Genomic DNA, 22,936 nt, shown 5'->3' with positions numbered 1-22,936 from the left:
AGCAATTAATTCTCTAAGAGTTGATTAATCTGTATAAAGCAATGGCTGTTGGATTATTTAATTGTTTTCTAGTACCTCCTTCAAAGTAAGGGGAATAAGGTGAAACTGAAACCTGTTAAATCTGTTAATTTTGTTCCCTATTAGAGACTTTTATGAAGGATTTCTGGGCAACAGTTTAATTTGTTCATAATATCATTTGTGTAGAGAAAAAAAGTTGTGGCCTAAGTTAAGTCATTTATCCTGACTCTCTTTTGTGCCCATTAATTCATACTCATTTCATATTCATTCCCTTTCTGGCCTTAATCATGTTGAACTGTTTGCATTTCTTAGAATGTTTCGTGTTTTTTTCACATCTCTCTCCTTCGCCTATGTTGTAGTGTCTCCCCGCCTTGAGGGTCCTTTTGTTCTTACACATTTTTGAACGGTCAGCTCACATACCATTAAACCTCTGTGAAACTTCTCTGATCCCTCCACTGGGCCTTCAGCAGGACCTGACTTCCTCAGGTGTAGTCACCGATGTGCTGTACATAATGATACATGTTGGTCATTACGATTGTACTAGACTGAGCTTTTTTAGGGTTATTGTTCTTCTATATTTTATGGCTCCTGTAGGATCTGTCTTCTTAGCTCCTCATTTCTAATTCCAGGAATTCTTCCTTGAGATGACTCCCCAGTTTTGAATTTCATGTTAATAGACTAACCCCCGTGTCACCACGATAGTCATTTGTTGACCTCTGGCTGATTCCATCACATTTCTCATGCCTCACCTTTACTCTAATTCATCGTGTTTTAATTTTTGGTGATTTCGTTAAGTAGATGATTGATCCAACATGCTGACATTTCAGTTTCTTGCACTTCTATTGTTATCTTGCTTCCCTCTCCTCCAGCGACTCATTACTGTGATCATACTCTTGACTTGATCATAACCAGTAACTGCGAGACCCTCCATAATTTTAATCTCAAGCATTCATCTCTCTCTGACATCTCCTAACTTTCTAGTTCATTCCCTCTATTTAACTTTAGTACTTCTTCCGCACCACAAATCCATTGATTCTACCACCCTTTTACTATTTCTCACTCCTCTCAGTCCTCACATGGTTCTTATCCAGCTTAAATTCCATATACCTTGTATGTATCCTCAGCAGTCTTGCTCCCCTTGGTTAGCCCTTGCTAAGTGTCACTTATTTTCTTGGGAGATTAACCAGTTACATGACAATTTACATATCTATGTATGTATATATGTTTGTATGTTATATACACACACACACACTGTAGTGGTTCTCAACCTTGGTTGTTCATTGAAATCACCAAGGAAGCTTTAAAAAACACTTATGCCTGAGTCTTACCTTCAGAAATTCTAATTTGATTGGTCTTGGATGAAGCCCAGACATTGGGATTATTTTTAAGGTCTCAGATGACTCAAATGTGCATCCAGAGTTGAGAAACGTAAGATAAATGTCTTCAGAGTGGTGTAGAGTTGTCTTTTCATACATACTTGTTGATGGGAAGTAGTTATGTTTACATGCTTTCCTCTTTCCTCCACTGAGTCTTACCGAATCTGAACAATTTATGGCAATTTTTAACATGTAACTATTAAATAACAAATTGTAATATTTTCCTTGCCCTCTTTTGTTTTTCTGCTCACTTTCAAGTTGAGCTCTGAAGTAATTTGGTATACCTTATATTAACATGAGTTATTATGACATTGCTATATCTCCTAGGTACCTAAATACAGTTCATTTTTTTTTTTATGGATTGTTTTGACTTTTTAAACTTCTAAAGAAGGCTATTATAGTGTAGAGTGTAAGGAAGAGAATCAGAAAGAACACAAAATGTATTTTCTTCTTTTCCTCTATTTCCCTATTTTGAGAAGTTTTCAGTATGCATGAGTAAGTGGTCAGAAAGCTCCAGTAGCTGCACTCTGAGGTTTACTTTGGAATAGATATCACTGAGGGAGACAGTATAACCCAGTGGCTTTGAAGCCAAGTAGTCTTTTTTTTTTCTTATGCTAGCTAGATTTGTCAAGCTTGATCTTTGCCCTGCTTTATCCAGCTTATGTGGCCTTGAGCAAGTAATTTAGAGTTTCAGTTTTCTCATCTGTAATTTGAGAAATACGTTATCTGTTCTAGTGTAGTGTGATGGAATGATGATTTGTAAATTCTTAGCAACTATGTTGATGATGGGGGTACCCAGATAATTATATCATTGCTTGTTAGTGTATATAGAATTAAAAAAATCCTTGGTAAAATATCTGTTGAGTATTTGCTATATCATAGGCACTTTTCTTTCATTGAAACTTCCTACTTTGGTGTCTTCTCTCATGTCCCTCCTTGGGTATTGTGAATACAAGTCCCTTATTAGATATATGTTTGGCAATTATTTCCTCCTACTCTATGGCTTATCTTTTCTTTTTTTAACAGTATCTTTAGAGAGGAGTAGTTGTTAATTTTGATGAAGTCCAACTTATCCATTTATTCCCTGTATAGTTGTACTTTTGGTAGATGTCTAAGAAATCTTTGCCTCATAAAAGATAAGATTTTCTCCTATGTTATTTTATTAGTTTAGGTCTTACACTTAGATCATACATTTAGGTCTTACATTTAGATCTAATTGCCATTTTGTGTTAATTTTTGTATGTCATGTAAGATATGGAGCAAGGCTTATTTATTTTTTTGCAAATGGATGTCCAGTTGTTGAAGAGATTATCCTTTCTTCACTGCATTGCTGTGCACCTTTGTCAAAAATCAGCTGTCCATATATGTTTCCATTTCTGGAGTCTGTTCTGTTCTGTTGATCTATTTTCTCATCTTTTTGCAAATGCTGTGCTGTTTGGTTTGCAGTAGCTTTATAATTCTTGAAATCTGGTAGTAGTAGTCCATTAATTTTGTTCTTTTTTTCAGAATTGTTTCTTTGCATTTTTATATGAATTTAAAGTCAGCTTGTCCTTTCTATAAAACACCCTGCTGGGATTTTGAATAGAACTGCTGTGAATCTGTAGCTCAATTTGGGGCAAATTAACATGGTAGAAAAATTGAGTCTTCCAACACACGAACAAAGTATCTCTTATTTATTTAGATATTATTTAATTTCTCTCAACAGTATTTGTAGTTTTCAGTAGTCAAGTATTTTATATCTTTAGATTTATCCCTAAGTATTTCATATTTTTGTTGCTCTTGTCCAGTGCTCGTTTTTTAAATTTTAGTTTCTTGTTCTTATTGATTATTGCTACTATATAAAAATACACCAATTTTTGTGTATTGATGTAGTATTCTGAAGTCTTGCTAAACTCACTTATCAGCTCTAGTAGCTTTTTCAAAAATTCCTTTTTAGATTTTGTTGGGGGTTCCACATGTCATTTATGAATAAAGACAGTTTAATTTTTTATTTATTTAATTTTTTAATTTTTTAAAAAGATTTTATTTACTTATTTGAGAGAGAGACAGAGTGAGAGAAAGCACGAGCTGAGAGGAAAGGGAGAAGCAGGCTCCCTGATTCAGGGCTCGATCCCAGGACCCGGGGATCATCACCTAGCCAAAGGCAGACACTTGACTCACTGGAGCCACCCAGGTGCTCGATATAGACAGTTTTTAATCCTACTTTCCACGTTTAATGTCTTTTATTTATTTCTCTTGCCCGATTGCATTGGCTAGAACTTAAAGTGCAATGTTAAAGAGAAGTGATGAGAGCAGACATCTCTCAACTTATTCCTGATCTTATGGGCAGTCATTTCAGTTTCCCCCCATTAATTATGTTAGATGTACCTTTTCTGTAGATGCCCTTTATCAGACTGAAGAAATTCTTTTCTACTTAACATTTACTGAGAGTTTTTAACATGAATAGATGTTGATTTTTGTCATGTGGTTTTACATTGATTGAGATGGTAATATATGGTTTTTCTGTTTTTAATCTCAATATTGTGAATTATGTTGATTGACTCTCAAATGTAGAATCTACCCTTGCATTTCTGGGATAAAACACTTGGTTACAATGTATTAGCTCATTTCTATATTGATGGATCCCATTTGTTAGTAGATTTTTTTAAGCTTTTATTTAAAATCCAGTTAGTTAACATGAAGTGTAATATTAGTTTCGGGTGTACAATATAGTCATTCAGCAGTCTTGTGCAACACCCGGTGCTCATCACAACAAGTGCACTTCTTAATCCCTATCACCTATTTTACCCATCTCCCCACCTACTTCCCCTCTGGTAGCCATCAGTTTGTTTTCTGTAGTTAAGAATCTGTTTCTTGGTTTGCCTCCCTCTTTCTTTTTCCCCCCTTTGTTTTGTTTCTTAAATTCCACATGAGTGAAATCATATAGTACTTGTCTTTCTCTGACTGGCTTCACTTAGGATTATACTCTCTAGTTCCATTCATGTCATTGCAAATGGCAAGATTTCATTCTTTTTTATGGCTGAATACTATTCTAGTGTGTGTGTGTGTGTGTGTGTGTGTGTGTGTGTGTGTGTGTGTGTCTCCCACATCTTTATCCATTCATCGGTCGATGAACATTTGGGCTCTTTCCATAATTTGGCTATTGTGGATAATGCTGCTATAAACACTGGGGTATATGTATCCCTTTGAATTAGTATTTTTGTATCCTTTGGGTGAATACCTAGTAGTGCAGTTGCTGGATTGTAGGGTACTTCTGTATTTAACTTTTTGAGGAATCTTCACACTGTTTTCCAGAGTGGCTGTACCAGCTTGCATTCCCACCAACAGTGTAAGAGGGTTCCCCCTTCTCCGCATCCTCTCCCAACACCTGTTGTTTCCTGTGTTCATTTTAGCTATTCTGACTGGTGTGAGGTGATACATTGTGGTTTTATTTGTATTTCCTTGATGATGAGTGATGCTGAGCATCTTTTCATGTGTCTGTTGGCCATCTGTATGTCTTCTTTGGAAAAATGTCTGTTCATGTCTTTTGCCCATTTTTAACTGGATTATTTATTTTTTGGGTATTGAGTTTCATAAGTTCTTTATATATTTTGGATACTAACCCTTTATTAGATATGTCATTTGCAAATAGCTTCTCCCATTCCATAGGTTGCCTTTTAGTTTTGTTGATTGTTGCCTTTGCTGTGCAGAAGCTTTTTATCTTGATGAAGTCCCAATAGTTCATTTTTGCTTTTGTTTCCCTTGCCTCAGGAGATATGTCTAGTAAGAAGGTCCAAAGTTTGATGTCAAAGAGGTTACTGCTGTGTTCTCCTCTGGGATTTTAATGGTTTCCTGTCTCACAGTTAGGTCTTTCATCCATTTTGAATTTATTTTTGTGTTTAGTGTAAGAAAGTGGTCCAGTTTCATTCTTTTGCATGTTGCTGACCAGTTTTCTGACTCCATTTGTTGAAGAGATGGTCTTTTTTCCATTGGCTATTCTTTCCTGCTTTGTCGAAGATTAATTGACCGTACAGTGTGGGTTCATTTCTGGGCTTTCTATTCTGTTCTGTTGATCTATATGTCTATTTTTATGCCAGTACCATACTGTCTTGATCACTACAGCTTTGTAATATAACTTGCAATCTGGAATTGTGATGCCTCCAGCTTTGCTTTTCTTTTTCAAGCTGCCTTTGGCTTTTTGGGGTCTTTTGTGGTTCCATACAAATTTTAGGATTGTTTGTTCTAGCTCTGTGAAAAATGCTGGTGGTATTTTGATAGGGATTGCATTAAATTTGTAGATTGCTTGGGATAGTATAGACATTTTAACAGTATTTGTTCTTCCAGTCCATGAGCATGGAATGTTTTTCCATTTCTTTGTGTCCTCTTTAATTTCTTTCATCAGTGTTTTATAGTTTTCAGTGTACAGGTCCTTTACCTCTTTGGTTAGGTTTATACCTAGGTATCTTACGGTTTTTGGTGCAGTTGTAAACGTGATTGTTTCCTTGATTTCTTCTTCTGCTGCTTCATTGGTGTATAGAAATGCAACAAATTTCTGTACATTGATTTTGTATTGTATGACTTTACTGAATTTGTGTATCAGTTCTGGCAATTTTGTGGTGAAGTCTTTTGGGTTTTCTATATAGAGTGTCATGTCATCTGCAAATAGTAAAAGTTTGACTTCTTACTTGCTGATTTGCATACCTTTTATTTCTTTTTGTTGTCTGATTGCTGTGGCTATGACTTCCAGTACTATGTTAAATAACAGTGGTGAGAGTGGACATTCCTCTGTTTTCCTGACCATAGGGGAAACACTCTCAGTTTTTCCCCATTGAGGATGATAGTAGCTGTGAGTTTTTCATATATGGCCTTTATGATGTTTAGGTATGTTCCCTCAAAACCTGCTTTGTTGAGTGTTTTTGTCGTGAATGGATGTTGTACAAATGCTTTTTCTGCATCTATTAAAAGGATTACATGGTTCTTATAGTTTCTTTTATTGATGTGGCATATCACATTGATTGATTTGTGAATATCGAACCACCCTTGCAAACAGAAATATATCCTTGACTGTGGTGAATGATCTTTTAACATACAGTTGGATTTGATTTGCTAGTATTTTATTGAGAATTTTTGCATCTGTATTCATCAGGGATATTGGCCTGTGGTTCCCTTTTTTAGTGGAGTCTTTGTCTCGTTTTGGTATCAGAGTAATGCTGGCCTCATAGAATGAATTTGGAAAATTTCCTTCCATTTCTGTTTTTTGGTATTAACTCTTCTTTAAATGTTTGGTAGAGGGGCGCCTGGGTGGCTCAGTCGTTAAGCGTCTGCCTTCGGCTCAGGTCATGGTCCCAGGGTCCTGGGATCGAGTCCCGCATTGGGGGGCTCCTTGCTCCACGGGAAGCCTGCTTCTCCCTCTCCCACTCCCCCTGCTTGTGTTCCCTCTCTTGCTGTGTCTCTCACTGTCAAATAAATAAATCTTAAAAAAATAATAATAATAAATGTTTGGTAGAATTCACTGTGAAGCCATCTGGCCCTGGACTTTTGTTTGTTGGGAGATTTTTGATTACTGATTCAATTTCTCTGCCGGTTGTCAGTCTGTTCAAGTTTTCTATTTCTTCAGTTTTGGTAGTTGATATGTTTTTAGGAATTTCCATTTCTTCTAGGTTGTCCAATTTGTTGGCCTATAGTTTTTCATAATATTCTCTTATAATTGTTTGTATTTCTGTGGTGTTGGTTGTGATTTCTCTCATTTGGATCCTTCTTTCTTTTTGATGAGTCTGGCTAGGGGTTTATCAATTTTATTAATTTTTTCAAACAACCAGCTCCTGGTTTCATTGATCTCTTCTATTGTTCTTTTAGTTTCTACATCATTTATTTCTGTTCTAAACTTTATTATTTCCCTTTTTCTGCTGGCTTTAGGCTCCATTTGTTGTTGTTTTTCTAGCTCCTTTAGGTGTAAGGTTAGGTTGTGTATTTGAGATTTTTCTTGCTTCTTGAGGCAAGCCTGTATTGCTATATACTTCCCTCCTAGGACTGCTTTTGCTGCATCCCAAATGTTTTGGACCATTGTGTTTTCATTTTCATTCATTTTCCATGTATTTTTTCCTGGTTGACGCATTCATTGTTTAGAAGCATGTTGTTTAACCTCCTTGTATTTGTGGTCTTTCCAAATTTTTTCTTGTGGTTGACTTTAAGTTTCATAGCTTTGTGGTCAGAAAATATGCATGGTATGATTGCAATCTTTTTGTACTTGTTGAGGCCTGTTTTTTGACCTAGTATGTGATCTATACTGGAGAATGTCCCATGTGCACTTGAAAAGAATGTATATTCTGCTTTTTTAGGATGGAATGTTCTGAATATATCTGTGAAGTCCATCTGTTTCAGTGTTTCATTCAAAGCCATTGTTTCCTTGTTGGTTTTCTGGTTAGATGATCTATGCATTGCTGTAAGTGGATGTTAAAGTCCCCTGCTATTATTGTATTATTATCAAGGATTTCCTTAATGTTTGTTATTAATAGTTTTATGTATTTGGGTACTCCCATGTTGGGGGCATAAATATTTACAATTGTTAGATTTTCTTATTGGATAGTCCCCTTTATTATGATATAATGCCCTTCTTCATCTCTTGTTACAGTCTTTGTTTTAAAATCTTGTTTGTATGATACACGTATTGCTACTCCAGCTTTCTTTTGACATCCATTTGCATGATAAATGTTTCTCCATCCCCTAACTTTGAATCTGCATGTGTCTTTAGGTCTAAAACGACGTCTCATATATATAGGCAGTGTATAGATGGGTCTTGTTTTCTTATCCATTCTGACACCATATCTCTTTTGATTGGAGCAAGAAGTCCATTTACATTGAGAGTAATTATTGATAGATATGTATTTAGTGCCATTTTTTAAAAAAGATTTTATTTATTTATTTCACTGGGAGAGAGGGAGAGAGAGAACTCAAGCAGGGGGAGTGACAGGCAGAGAGAGAGGGACAAGCAGGCTCCCCGCTGAGCAGAGACCCTGATGAGGGGCTCGGTCCCAGGACTCTGGGATCATGACCCAAGCTGAAGAGAGACACTTAACTGACCGAACCACCCAGGGTCCCCTTTACTGCCATTTTATTGCTTGTTTTGTCATTGTTTCTGGAGATTTTCTCTGTTCCTTTCTTGTCTTTGTCACTTCTGGTCTTTCCTTTCCACTTAAAGCGTTCCCTTTAATATTGCTTGCAGGGCTGGTTTAGTGGTTATGAACTCCTTTAGTTTTTTTTCGGTCTGGGAAACTCTTTATCTCTCCTTCTATTCTGAATGATAGCCTTGTTAGATAGAGAATTCTTGGCTTCACATTTTTCCCATTTAGCATGTTGACTATATCATGCCACTCCCTTCTGGCTTGCCAAGTTTCTGTTGAGAGATCTGCCAGCTAGCCTTATGGGTCTTCCCTTTATACCACATCTTCTTTCTCCATTCATCAGTTGATGGACACTTTGGTTGTTTCCATAATTTGGCTGTTGTAGATAATGCTGCTATAAACATTGGGGTATTCTTTGGGTAAATACAAAATGGATCATAGGGTAGTTCTATTTTTAACTGTTTGAGGAACCTCCAAACTGTTTTCCGGAGTGGCTATGCCAGCTTGCATTCCTTGTTTAATATTTTGTGAAGGATTTTTATTTATCTTTATCAGAGATTCTGGTCTGTAGTTTTGATTTATATTGTTTTCCCTAATATCTTACTCTTTTTTTGGGGGAAGAGTTTGTGTGAACTGGTATTATTTCTTACTTAAATATTTAGTAGAATTTATCATTGAAACCATCTGGTCCTGGAGTTTTCTTTGTGGAAAGATTTTAAACTACAGATTCAATTTCTTTAAAATATATAGGACTATTTGAGTTACTTATTTCTTCTTGAATGAGCTTTAGTAATTGTGTCTTTAACAGAATTTAAGTTGTTGAGTTTATTGGTATAAAGCTGTTAAAAATACTCTGTTGTTATCTTTTTAATACTTTAGGAATCTGGAGTCATGTCACTTCTCTCATTTCCTAATACTAGTAATTTGTGTCTTTTTTTTTCCCCCAAGATTAGTCTGGCTGTAGGTTTACCAATTTTATTGATCTCTGCGAAGAATCAGCTCTTGGTTTTATTGATTTTTTATTTTCTATTTCATTAATGTTTGCTTTTATCTTTATGACTTTTTTTTCTGTTAACTTCAGATTCTCTTTTATTAAGATTTATTTATTTATTAGAGAGAGAGAGAACGTGTACATGCATGTGTGAAGGGTGGGGGCAGAGAGAGAATCCAAGCAGACTCCCCACTGAGCACAGAGCCCGGCATGGGGCTTAATCCCACAACCCTGAGATCATGACCTGAGCTGAAATCAAGAGTCCGATACTTAACTGACTGAACCCCTGTAACTTCAGATTGGATTGAGGTCGAAGCTAAAGTTAACTTACTTGAGCCCTTACTTTTCTAGAATAGGCATCTAGTGCTAGAGATTTTTTCTTAGTACTATTTTAGTGTTATCTTCTAAGATGTAGTGTTTTCATTTTTATTCATTTTAAAATACCTTCTAATTTCCATTTTGATTTAATCTTTTACCCATGGGTTATTTAGAAATGTATTATTTAGTTTCTAAATGTTTGGGGATTTTCCAGAGATTTTTCTGTTACTAGTTTCTAACTTAATTCCATTGTGGTCAGAGAACATACTTTGTATCATTGAATCCTTTGAATTTATTGAGACTTGTTTTATGGTCCAGAATATCTTCTTTCTTGGTGAATGTTTTGTGAGAAATTGAGAACAAATGTATTTTCTGCTCTTTTTGGTCTTTTTGGGTAGAGATTTCTAAAAATGTCAATCAGGTTTTGTTGGTTTATGGTTCATGTCTACTCTATTCTTTATGATTGCTTAATAATTGTTATATCACCTATTAAGGGGGGGCATTGTATTTCTGATGTAAATTGTGGATTTTTTACTTCTCTTTGTAGTTTCGTTAGTTTTTTGCTTCATATATTTTGAAGCTGTGTTATTAGTTGGCTAAATGTTCTGGATTGTTATGTCTTCTTCATTAATTTGCCCCTTTATCCTTATGAAATGACCTTTGTTATTTGGTATTAATCTTTGCTCTGAAATCTACTTTGTTTGATATTAATATAGCCATTCTGACTTTTCATTGATTTATGTTAGCATGATACATTTTTTCTATTGTCTTTATAGTTGAAGTGCATTACTTGTAGGTAGCATGTAGTTGGATTTTGCTTTTTTTTTTTTAAGATTTTATTAGAGAGAGAGCACACAAGAAGGGTGGAGGGGCAGTGGGGGAGGGAGAAGAGACTCCCTGCTGTGCAGGGAACCCAATGCAGGGCTCCATCCCAGGACCCCAGGATCATGATTCAAGCCGAAGGCAGATGCTTAACCGACTGAGCCAACCAGGCACCCTGGATTTCGCTTTTTTTTTTTTTTTTTTGAGTTTGACAATCTCTACCTTTCAAATGGGGTCATTTACATAATTTTGTTTTAATTTTCACAACAATCCTATATGTTCTTTTTAGTCTCGATTTATTAAAGAAATAAGAAAACAGAGAGAAAGAATAGGTAACTGTCCTAACTTTGCACATAGTAAATGGTAAAGCTACCACTTAAACTCATAAACAGTGTGTCCCAGGATTCCTTATGTAGTGGGACTCTTTTTATTTTCTCCAGTTTTATTGAAATATAATTGACACATTTTATTAGTTTTAGGTGTACAATAAGCTAGTGGGATCCTGTAGAGAAGTTTCAGAAAAGCAGAGGATTGACTTGGATACATTTGTATTTTATAGAATGTTGATATTGGTGGTGGTAAGAAGGATAGTTTGAATGGGAAGGTCTTATGTTAAGGGAATGATGTTAGGATGGTCTTATAGTAGTTTAGGGGAGAGAGGTTGATATTCCTTGCTAAGACATTGGCAAAGAGAATAAAGAGAGGAGGCCAGATCTGAAAAATATTTTTGAAGTTGAGTCAGTAGCTTGATAATTGGATGCAGGTGCATGGAGAGAGAAATGGAGACAAGGAAGACCACTTAAAGGTGTCTGGCCTGTGAGCCTAGGAAAATGGAGGCAGAAGAGTTTAAATCATATGGATTAATCGTAGGGGGGAAAAAAACCAGAGAAATTTAGATTATGGTATATATTCTTTGTTGTATTTTTTCCTTTCATGACATTGACATTTTTGAAGAGTTTAGGCCCGTTGTCTTACAGAATATACCATAATCTAGCTTGTCTGGTTTTCCTCCTATGATTAGATTCTGGTTAAACATTTTTGGCCAAGAATACTAAAGGCTTCTCATTGGATCATATCAGGAGGTACATGATGTTTGTATGATTATTGATGATGCTAACTTTAATCACTTGGTAAAGGTATTTTCTACCTGTTCTCCTTCCTGCAATTATACATTTATTTCTTTTTAATTAAAAATATCTTGGGGTTAATATTTTGTATTCCTACAAAGTAGTAAGCAGTCTATGGAAAACAGCAGATTGTGTGTGTATTCTGTAACTTGATCCTCAATTTTGGAAGGTGAACAATAGGTTTTGAGCTCACATGGAAATAATGGTGTGAATGGAATGTTCAGATGACAAAGGAAAGGGTGGTTATGAAATGAAGATGGACAGGTAGAACTTTTGTGCCACACCACAATGGGAACGTTGAAAGGTTTTTAACATGGAGTTGGTTGGGGTGATACAATTGGATTTGAGGGGTTTTTTGTTTGTTTTGTTTCTTTTTTTTAGAGAGAGAGATTTGAGAGTACTAGTGAGAAAATTAACAGAATTTGGTGACTGGTTAAATGTTGAGCGTGGAGGATTGAGAGTTTCCTGGTGACATAATATTTAGTAGGATTGCCTGACTCTTTGACTAGATTGTACTAAGTATGACATTTAAGGAATTAGATTTTATAAGTGTTACAGAGACAGGGCCTTGTGGATTCTCTTAGTTTCTCATCTTCTTTGTACTTATTCTGCTTTTATGAGGACGTTAACAATATGATTCTGTTTAGGGAATTGATTTCTTCTTGTTTTATTCTACCCAAAATGTATACTTAGAGCTGCCGCTAAGCCTTTGAATGGATAGAACAGGATCTGGTACAATCTCTTAAAATGATTGCACTAGGTAGAATAAGATTTTTGTGCAAATAATTTGTAAGGTCACCCCTAGCTCTAAAATTTTGATTCTATGGTATATCTGTTTTTCTCTCAGACAGTGTATTTTATTTCCTGAAAAATTTAATGTTTTCTTTGTCTCTTTATGTTTTTCGAAGATGTTCTCAGTGCAACTGAGTCTTGGTGAGCAGACATGGGAATCCGAAGGGAGCAGTATAAAGAAGGCCCAACAAGCCGTTGCTAATAAAGCTTTGACTGAATCTACACTTCCCAAACCAGTTCAGAAACCACCGAAAAGTAATGTTAATAATAACCCAGGTATGGCACTGACTTGTTTCTTTCTGTTGTCTTGTTGTGTTCTATATGTGTTGTTCTCTGTACTTTCTTCATAGCAGGCCACCTGTGTAGTCAACAGGTATGAGTAGCACACGCACAAAAAACAACTGAATGATAATTGAAGGTGAGAGAATGAGGAAGGTAATTATAATTATTTTAAAAATTTGCTTTGTGGATACTCTAAAGATGTGTTATTTACTTTTTAAATGTTGACAAAAATACATTTGGATACAAAGAACAGAAAGTATGACTGAGTTTTTTTTTTTTTTAGGTTTTTTATTTCAATTCCAGTGTAGTTAACATACAGCGTTATGTTAGTTTCAGGTGTACAATATAGTGATTCAAAAAGTCTACACATTACTCCGTGCTCATCCTGATAAGTGTACTCTTTAATTCCTGTCACCTATTTCTTCCATCCCTCTACCCACCTCCCCTCTGGTAACCATCATTTTGTTCTCTATAGTTAAGAGTCTGTTTCTTGGTTTGTCTCTCTCTCTTTCATTCCCTTTGTTCATTTCGTTTCTTATATTCCACATATGAGTGAAATCATACAGTATTTGTCTTTCTCTGACTGACTTATTTCATTTAGCATAATACTGTCTAGCTTCATTTAGCATAATACTGTCTAGCTCCATTGTTTTTTATGGCTGAGTAATATTCACATATATTCATATATATATATATATATATATATCCCACCTCTTCTTTATCCATTCATCTATGGCTGGACAATTGGGCTGCTTCCATAATTTGGCTATTGTAAATAATGCTGCAATGACTGAGTTTTTTATAAAGTAAAGATAGAAATGATCAATTTCTCTTTTTATATAATATATAAAAATACACAGTTTAATAATTAAAAATAGTTATTGTTTATTTTAGCTTAATAAAAATTATACAATTAGGTCTAAGCATCTTATTTTGCTTGTTGGTGTAGAAATGGTTGATAGGACTGTTCAAATTTAGAATACTTATGGAAGTTTATAAAGAAACCCACAAATCCAAAAAAACCCTGTGTGTGATATAATGCTAAGTAAACAAGTTTTCCAATTTTTATCTCCTAAGAATAATTTTAAAGAGTTGTTCCAGTTGCATATAATACCAACATTGTGCATCCAGTCATCTATTTGGAAGAGGCAAATCTGTATTGGACATAATGCATGAATTGATAACATCAAGTTAATAAAGTTCCATAAGTTTAATACTAGCCCTATATCCATTTACTCATTAATTTATTAATTTAAGAGGTTACCTTCTGACAAATATTACTTTAGGTATTTTTGTGATGAGTAAAAAACTTTTTCCTGCCACAAATGACTGTAATCTATTTAATTAGAGTGAGTCCACATGCTCAGGCTCATAATCATCTGATGCTTCTTTCTTTCTCATGTGGCATGTGCTAAGTAGACATAGTCTATTCTTTCAAGGACTGCTCTCCCTAAAACTGCATGAATTTCCTATTACTCCTCCTTTTGCTTCTGTTCAACCGATTCTAGTAGTTATTAAGTAAGCTTAAATAAGCAAAATATTATTACAGTAAAGAAAAACACCTAGTCATTTGAAGTTGGTAAGAGGCTGTCTCCTTTTCTAATTTTTAAAAATCTCTTTAGGTTACTGATTGATCATTAGTACCGCACCACTGCCTCTATGTATTAAGTACTTGCTTTTATATATTTAAGAGATATAAAACATTGTCCTTTTCTGTGAAAACTTTACAATTGTATACATAAATCACATAATTTAAAGGTAAATATTAAGTACCAAGTGAATAATAACACTTGTCAGTATTATAAGTAATGATAAACATGGATGGGAGTATTTGAGGGAAGATAAGGTCCTTGAATGGAGAGTAGGCAGGTCTAGAGGTGAGGAAAGAATACTCTAGGCAGAGGGAGTACAATGAAGAAAGGCATTGGAAATAGGATTGTGGATGATAGTTTTGGTAAGAAAACTTTTTTGGGAGTGGTTTTTAATTAGAGCAGGTAAGTGACTAGGAAGACTCGAGATATAGTAGGGGTGAATTGTGATGGACTTGATGCCAGGTTTAGGAGATCAGATTTTATCTGTAGTTTAGGCGATTAGTGTTTATAAGCTAGTGGATGATGTGTTTAAAACAGCATTTTAGGAAGTTCAGTTTGATATGTGGATTGAAGGTGGAAAATACTAAAAGCAAGATCAGTTAGGAAACCGTTTGCCATAGTTTATGGGTGAGGAAAAGAAACTCCTGTGCATCGAGTACTGTGTGCCCTCTGCTCTGTAGTATTGGGAATGGCCTGGGAATGGAACAGAAGGACCGGTGTTGCTGATCCAGTGGTTGAAGCCGTGTTAGAGAGCAAGCTGTTCGGAGCATACAGTGTGAAGCAAGAGCAGTGTGTGCCCATCTCTGCAGCAGGTCCACTTTAGAGGATTATAATGGCAAGTAAACCAACAAGGGAGTCAGGGGAAGGAAACAGAGAGTCCGAAAGGCCAGTGGTGATGAGTTTGCGCTGTTGAGTGTTGCAGTGAGCTGAGAGAATGAGTAGCTTTTGGAAGGTAAAGTTTTAAAATAGAGAATAATATTGCATACCGGCAAGTGCACAAATTATAATTGTAGAACCTTGATGATTTTTTGCTAGCACCACAGGCTTTACCAGTGCCCCAGAAACCTCCCTCATGTCCCCTTCTAGTGGTCAAACAACTTCAAAGGAAGCCACTCTTCTGCTTGTCTATATTAAATTCATTGTGCCTGCTTATTAGAATCATGCACTATACTCTTTTGTGATAGCTTGTTTTTCTCAGTGTTAACATCTGTGAGATTCATCCATGTTGTATTTAACAACATAGTATTTCATTGCTATACAGTATCCATTGCATGAATATACTGTAACTTATTTATTTATTGTACTATTGATGGACATTTAGATTGTTTCCAGTTTCAGGCTCTTAGAAGTCAAACTGCTGTGAACAGTCTTGTATGTGTACATTTTTGTTGGGGACGTACCTAGCATTGGAACTGTTGGGTCATGGGTTATGCATGTGTTCATGCAAATCAGAGTAAGCGTTAAGACTGGAGGTCGGTGAGCATACACAGAAGACAGGTGTCATAGCTGCTGTTCTTACATCACAGTCTTTTCTTCCTAGACCTACTGGGAAAGATAAGAAAGCTGTTGAGGCATCAGTTAGACACAGTAAGGAAACTATCATAGTTTTGGCCAGGTTGAATAGTGAATTAGAGCAACAATTAAAGTATGTCCTTGAAGAGAGAATTTCCTTGGAAGTTCAGCTGGAAAAACTTGGACCATTCTCTTACCTATAAGCCAATTGCTGTAAACTGTGAACATATCCATTTTTAAGTGGTTTGGGTTTACCCAGTTTGGAGGCCCAAACATTCAGCTTGCTACTTAATTCAGTCTTAAATTTTATTATTTGCTTTTGCCTTGTATGTTTACCATTGTGTTAAAGTATCCTTTATTTTTTAATTTAAACAACAAAAGGGTCAGTATGACCAGAAAAAAAACAAACCCAAAAACAAAACAAAACCAGAAAAACCCCAAAACATACATGAGCTATACAGGTGGCATGTAGTCACAGCTCCTTGGGAGGCTGAGGCGGGAAGATCCCAGAAGTTCTGGGCTGCAGTGCGCTGTGCTGATCAAGTGTCTGCATGAAGTTCAGCATTGATAGAGTGACCTCCTTGGGAGCGGGGGACTACCAGGTTGCCTAAGGTGGGGTGAACCAGCCCAGGTTGGAAACAGATCAGATCAGAGTAGTGGGATTGTGCTTGTGAAGGGCCACTGCACTCCAATGTGGGCAACATAGCAAGACCCCCTGTCTTTTTGCCCTGCCCCAATTTAGGGAATCCTGTGTCTCAAAAAAAAAAAAAGTTTGCCCCTTTGAAAAAAATAACACACATAATAAATGCATATGTAATACATCACGTCAAAGTATAATTTTCCCTTCCTACTAGCAACACATGAGAGCTTTCTACATCCTTGTCAACATATGGTCTCTTAAACTTTAAAAATTTTAGCTGTTCTTCTGGGGGTATAGTAGTAATTCAGTGTAGTTTTAATTTTCATTTCTTTAATAACTAATGATGGTGAGCACCTTTCCATATGGTTATTGGTATTGAGATCTCTGTTGTAGAGTGCCTTGAAATAATTTTCTCATTTAAAAACACCTGCATTGTCTGTTTTTTATGTTTTTCTATTTTTTATTGACTTTAGGATTCTTACATATTCTGGATTCACATCTTTGTTAGATATGTGCATTGCAAATATCTTTCTATAATGGTATATTTTGATGAACAGAAATTCTTTAATTCTTTAAGTCGAATTTATTAGTCTTTTCCCTTATGGTTAGTGTCTTATTTAAGACATCTTTGTCTCCCACAATGTTATGAAAATAATCTTATAAAATTTTAGAAGCTTTATTATTTTACTTTTAAAATTTAGATCTGGAGTCTGTCAGGAACTGAGGTTTATGTATGATGTAAGGTAGGGTTCATGATTTTTCTTCTTTTTAATATATAGACGTTCAGTTAACTCAGTACCATTTATTGAAAAGACAATCCATTTCTGTCTGCACTGCAGGGAGGGGGGAGTTCAGTCCTGACTTCACATCAAGTAGAGATAGTATTTGCACCCCAAAGAGGAGTTAAATTCATTTACAGCATGGCTTAAGACTATATCAAAGAACTATTTTGCTTTCTCCCTCCTTTTATTTTTTTTAACTTTGTTGGAAATAATTTCATATTTATGTAAAATTTGTAGCAAGAGTACATAGTGCATCTATTATGTACCCTTCACCCAGATCCCCCAACTGTTAGCATTTCTGAACCAGTTGAGAGTAAGTTGTTGGCATGTGGTCCCATTCCCATTAGTACTTCAGTGTATTGTTCCCAAAATACATGGCCATTCTCCTGTCAGGAAGTTAACATTGATCTGGTATTATCATGTAATGCAAACACTCCATTCTTCCTTCATTGATTGTCCCAGTAATATTCCTTTGTAGGTCCAGGATCTAATCGGGATCATGTATTTATCATTTCTTTTCATTCTGCTTCAATCTGGAATAGTTCCTCAGAGTTCTTGTCCTTTATGACCATGACATTTTTGAATAGTACAGGCCACATCATTTGTAGAATGCCCCTCAATTGAGTTTATCTGGAGTTTCCTCGTGATTTTGAATTTTTAGCATGAATGTCCCAGTGGCGTTGGCTTACCTCAGTGTTACTTATCAGGATAAACCTGATACTGATTTGTCCCATTAGTGATGACTTTTGTCACTTGGTGAAGACTATGTTTGCCAGGCTTCTCTACTGTAATGTTAATTAATAAGTATGTTTTCTTATTAAATAATAAGGAACTAATTATTTTCTGAGGAGAAACTTTGGGACTATATAAACATTCTGTTCCTCATCAAACTTGCTTTCACTTATCAGGTTTGGCATCTAGTAATGATTCTTTTCTGAATTAATACTCTGAAGAGTGCCACAGGGTGATTTAATTAATTAATTAATTTATATGGCTTAGAACAACAGAAGCTTATTTTCTCTTAAAGGGTGATGTTTTGATTCCAGTTGTTTTGTTTTTAATATTTATTAGTTGGCATTCTACCTTAGAATTTTCTCTTTCCCCTCATTTTTTTGTTTGTTCATTTATTTCTATCACTATAGACTCTTGGATTCCTATTTTACTTACAGGATTATAATCTATCATTATTTATTTCGATTCTCAATTTGTCACAGACTTGACCCCAGGGGTATGAACCTTTCCAGTTGACTCCAGTGTCCTTCTACTGTTTTCATCCTTCTTGAGCACTTCTTACTTTCTGGCTCAGTAAGATGTTCCAAGGTCATCTCATATTTTCCTTGTCCTGGCCCTGGCACGAGCCATTTCTTCAAGGAGCCTTGGTTGATTAATTAATCAGTTCATTGTTTGAACAAATATTTATTGAGTGACTGCTGTGTTCCAGGGACTATTCTGCCTACAAAGCTTTTCCTTGAGTGTTAGCAATGTATAGCTCCTTAAAAACTAGTTGTGGCACTTTTCTTTCACTTTCCACAGAATGGGAATCCACAGTAGTTGTTATGTATGTTTGTATATATAACCAATTAGCCTTGTTATGTTTATCACTGATAAATACAGAAATTTCCTTTAATCTACCGAAAAACCACTAGAAACAGATTCTGCATTGACAGTGTCCGCTTTACAGCCATGTGATGCATGAGGAGTGCTGCGTCATGATCATCTTTATGCAGCCTGGGTCCAGCTTGCACCTGCTGGAGTGGTACTTAGCATTATCTGCAGGTTCTCACAGTTGGAAGTGACTCTGTACATGTTTCCTGTGGGAGCGTTATTGTGTAAGTAAAGAGGCTGTGCACACGCAGCGGTGGCCGTCTCGGTCTTTATGAAACAGGTGGAGATACTTGGCTCCAGGAGTCGAAACCTCTTCAGCAGTTTGCACTTGTCTGGTGCTTCTCCACTCTCCTTCACGAAGACCAGTGTCTGGCATTTCTGTGAAGAAAATAGATTGTACCCTTACTTTCAAATGAGAAATTTATATGAAATCATTGATTTATTTAAATGATATGAATATAATACTTCTACCTAGCTTAAAACCCAATTTTGGTATGGGTGGCAGGACATAGTATATCCTACCAGTGCATTAAAATCACCTCACTGATGATTGTTAGATACATTAGTTTCTGTTTATTGCCCTAATTAAAGGATGAGGCCTTTCAAACTTTTTTTTTCTTTTCTTTTTTCTCCATTTGAACTTTATGCTATTTGTGTCTGTATGATTGTTGCAAAGTAGAATTCAGAAAGACATAAATCTTACAACCGATTGATATGTTAACTGTTAAACTGCAATATATATGAAATAAGAAAAAAAACTTAAAAAAAATATACACTACTCTTTGGTGTTAAATTTGTAGAAGACTGTCCGACAATTCCTAATAAAGTTAACCATAGACCTACTCTGTGATCTAGTAGCAATCCCACTGCTAGTGATATACCTAAGGGAACTGAGTGTATGTGTCTGCTAAAACACTGTGGCTTTATTTAATTGCTCCCAGCTGGACACAACTCAGATGTCCCATCAACAGCAGAGTAGATAAACTGATGTATCCATTCAGTAGAGTACTATTCAGTGATTAAAAAAAAATGTTTGCAATACTGAAATATTTGACAAAATTGTTACATTGAGTGAAGGACGCATGATAGAATAATACACATTCAGGTTTGAAGAACAGGCAAAACTCTGATGACAGAAGTCAGAATAGGTAACTTGGGGAGGTGGGTATTGACTGGAAATAGCTATGATGGAACTTTCTGGGTGATGAAAATGTTCCTATCTTGATCTGAATGGTGGTCACTGAATGTTTATAATGTGTAATAATTTGTAGATTTGTATGCTTAAGGTTTGTGCATTTTACTTACCCCTCAGTAAAATACTGTAGGAAAGAAAGAAAAGAGAATCCTTTATTCTTGACTTTCTCTTCCTCTGCCCTGAGTGTTGGTATTAAATTAGGGGTTTGGACTAATTGGACTTACTGTTCAGTATGTTAACGTTCTTTGCTGTTTTTCTTATGCTTATCCTTTTTTCTTTTCCACCTCCTTTGTCCTTCCACCCTCTTTGTTTTTCCCCTTAACCTTGGTTTAGTTCCTGTTCTTATTATACTCTTCAGCGGTTTCGCATAAATTCTTTAGAACTGGGACACAGAGTGAGCAGTTACTGACTCTTGCTGGTTGGCTGATGACGCGGCTGCCGGTTCTGCGTTTGTGTCAGGTTTCGGCACCCCCGGCGGGCGCTTTCTGCCAGCCCCATTTTCTCTGCTGCAATAAGTCGACCCATTTTTGTATGTGACGAATGGAGTCTTCAATGTATGTTGCAAAAGGCGTAATTCCAACAAAAATAGTACAGGATTTACACTGAAAAAATAAATTTTACTTTCTATAAAAACTTTAGATTCATATTTGTGATTTGTTATATGTAATGTGTATATATATAATGTTTTACTAAATAACCTCTTTTGGTACTCAAAATAATGTGATGTAATAATTTAGTGTGTGTTATTTATTATGGAATTTTTCAAACTTTTACAAAAGTAGAGCTGATAAGATAGTGAACAGCCCCATACCCATCACCACCTTCAACAGTCATCTACACGTAGTGGCCAGTCTTGTTTCTCATCTGTCTCTCCTCTGAATTATTTCGAAAGAAAGCTCGGATATATCACTTCATCCATAAATGCTTTAGTATATATCTTTAAAGATTTACAGAAAGCATTAGTAGATTTACTTTGTCCTGTTGTTGGTTATAGAAAAAACTCAAAATGTATTTTCATGAGATAAGTCTAAGAATTACTGATGACCCTGTATTCATTGCTAATTTCAGTGGCTTGATTAGCAAAATATAAAAATATTCACAGATGATAATGTTTTTAATGATTAAATAATTGAAGGCTTCCTGGGGTGAGTAATGCTGACGTTCAGTACTTTCTTTATAGTATCCAAATTAAGCAGTCTGTGAATCTTGTGTTCCCCTTGTTTTGAAACAGTCTTTCAAGTTGAATTTTTGGTCATTAATATACAAAAAAGCTTGCAAACCCTGAAGAGATTTCATTAGAAACAATTTTCCTGTTTATGTAGTTTGTTTATACACCCCTGAGAAAATCATACAGACAGGCCATCAACTCCCACCTTCTTTCATGGTAATTACATGTAATGTAAGTATGGCTTGCGTGATTTATTATGGAAATATTTCACTTGTGTGCTTTTAATATTTTTTTTAAACAGGTAGTATAACTCCAACTGTGGAACTGAATGGGCTTGCTATGAAAAGGGGAGAGCCTGCCATCTACAGGCCATTAGATCCAAAGCCTTTCCCAAATTATAGAGCTAATTACAACTTTCGGGGCATGTACAATCAGAGGTTTGTATGTCTTCTTTGGTTTTGTTCTTATTTATTATTTTACGCATATTGTAACAGTTTCTGAAACTCAAAGAGTATTTTCATTGTAAGGAACATTTACTTTGGGCATTTTGCATGGAATTTAGATAAATCAGGCTCACAAAAGGAATATTTAAAGTAATACGTTTAAAAATAACTGGTTTTCGGGAACTAGTTTTTATTGAGTCATGAGAACCCTGTATTTGTTGCAGGCAGGACCATGTTTTAAAATCATGCCACGATATAGTGCTGACTTTTCAGTTGACTTGCTCATTTATTTACCAAGCAGATACTTAGCTTAATTAGTGGTTTTCTTAATTTGTCCAGCTACATTGCAAACATGAATGTTTTTAATTTATAGGAAATTTGTTGGAAGGATTTACTAAGTCTGTCTACACATTGCATAATTTTGTGATAGTTACAAGTGTAACAGAATTTTCTTTTATGGGCAAGGCAAAATTTTTAAAAAAAAGTTGTGTTTTTTTCTGATCATTTATAAAAGTCACGTAACTCATTATAGAGAATGTAGAAAATGCAAAAAGTTAAAAAGAAAATATAAATAACATGTAATTGCAGAATTAAATACCTTTAATATTTTGATGTATTTTACACTTTTTAAAATTCTTTGCACATATATTTGACCAAAGTGAAGTTATCCTTTATATTCAGTTTCTACAGTACTTTATGGAGGTATATTTATGTGAATGGCAAAATGCACAGATCTTAAATGTACATTGTGATGACTATTATTTATGTATATATATATATATTTATACTTTACTTGATCACTTTTTATATGTGTGTATCCTCATGTGATGACCACCCCGATCAAGGTTCAGCATGTTTCTGTTACCCTGAGAATTTCCTCATACCTATGTGCATTCGTTATACCTCCTCCCAGGAGGAACAATGGTTCTGTCACTGTAGATTAGTTTTGCATGTCGTTGAACTTCATATAAATAGATTCATACAATATATACTCTTCTGTGTCTGGCTTTTTTCAGTTCATATAATGGTTTTCTTATTTGTTTTCGTTTTTTGTTTTTTGAGATTCATCCTTGTTGCTTGTATCTGGATTTTGCCCTTTTCTGTTGCTAAATAGTGTTCCTTTGTATGATGTATCATAATTTGTTCATCTCATATATACAGTATTGTGCCCTC

At 35.4% G+C, this 22,936-nt stretch overlaps 1 protein-coding gene across 11 annotated transcripts in view; it reads left to right on the top strand.

Moving 5' to 3' along the window:
• The window catches only part of STAU2 (staufen double-stranded RNA binding protein 2), a 305,943-nt gene that overhangs the window by 38,921 nt on the left and 244,086 nt on the right, over window positions 1-22,936 (top strand). For all 11 annotated transcript variants that reach the window (XM_032421648.1, XM_032421649.1, XM_032421652.1 and 8 more), the window contains 2 exons: window positions 12,661-12,820; window positions 21,622-21,757. In XM_032421648.1, the coding sequence (XP_032277539.1) occupies window positions 12,661-12,820; window positions 21,622-21,757 (296 nt within the window). The remainder of the gene's footprint in view (window positions 1-12,660; window positions 12,821-21,621; window positions 21,758-22,936) is intronic.

The sequence above is a fragment of the Phoca vitulina genome, unplaced genomic scaffold, assembly GCF_004348235.1.
Source record: "Phoca vitulina isolate PV1807 unplaced genomic scaffold, GSC_HSeal_1.0 scaffold25, whole genome shotgun sequence".
Classification (NCBI taxonomy): domain Eukaryota; kingdom Metazoa; phylum Chordata; class Mammalia; order Carnivora; family Phocidae; genus Phoca; species Phoca vitulina.
The sequence above is the reverse complement of the archived record's forward strand: the minus strand, read 5'-3'. Positions and strand labels throughout refer to the sequence as shown.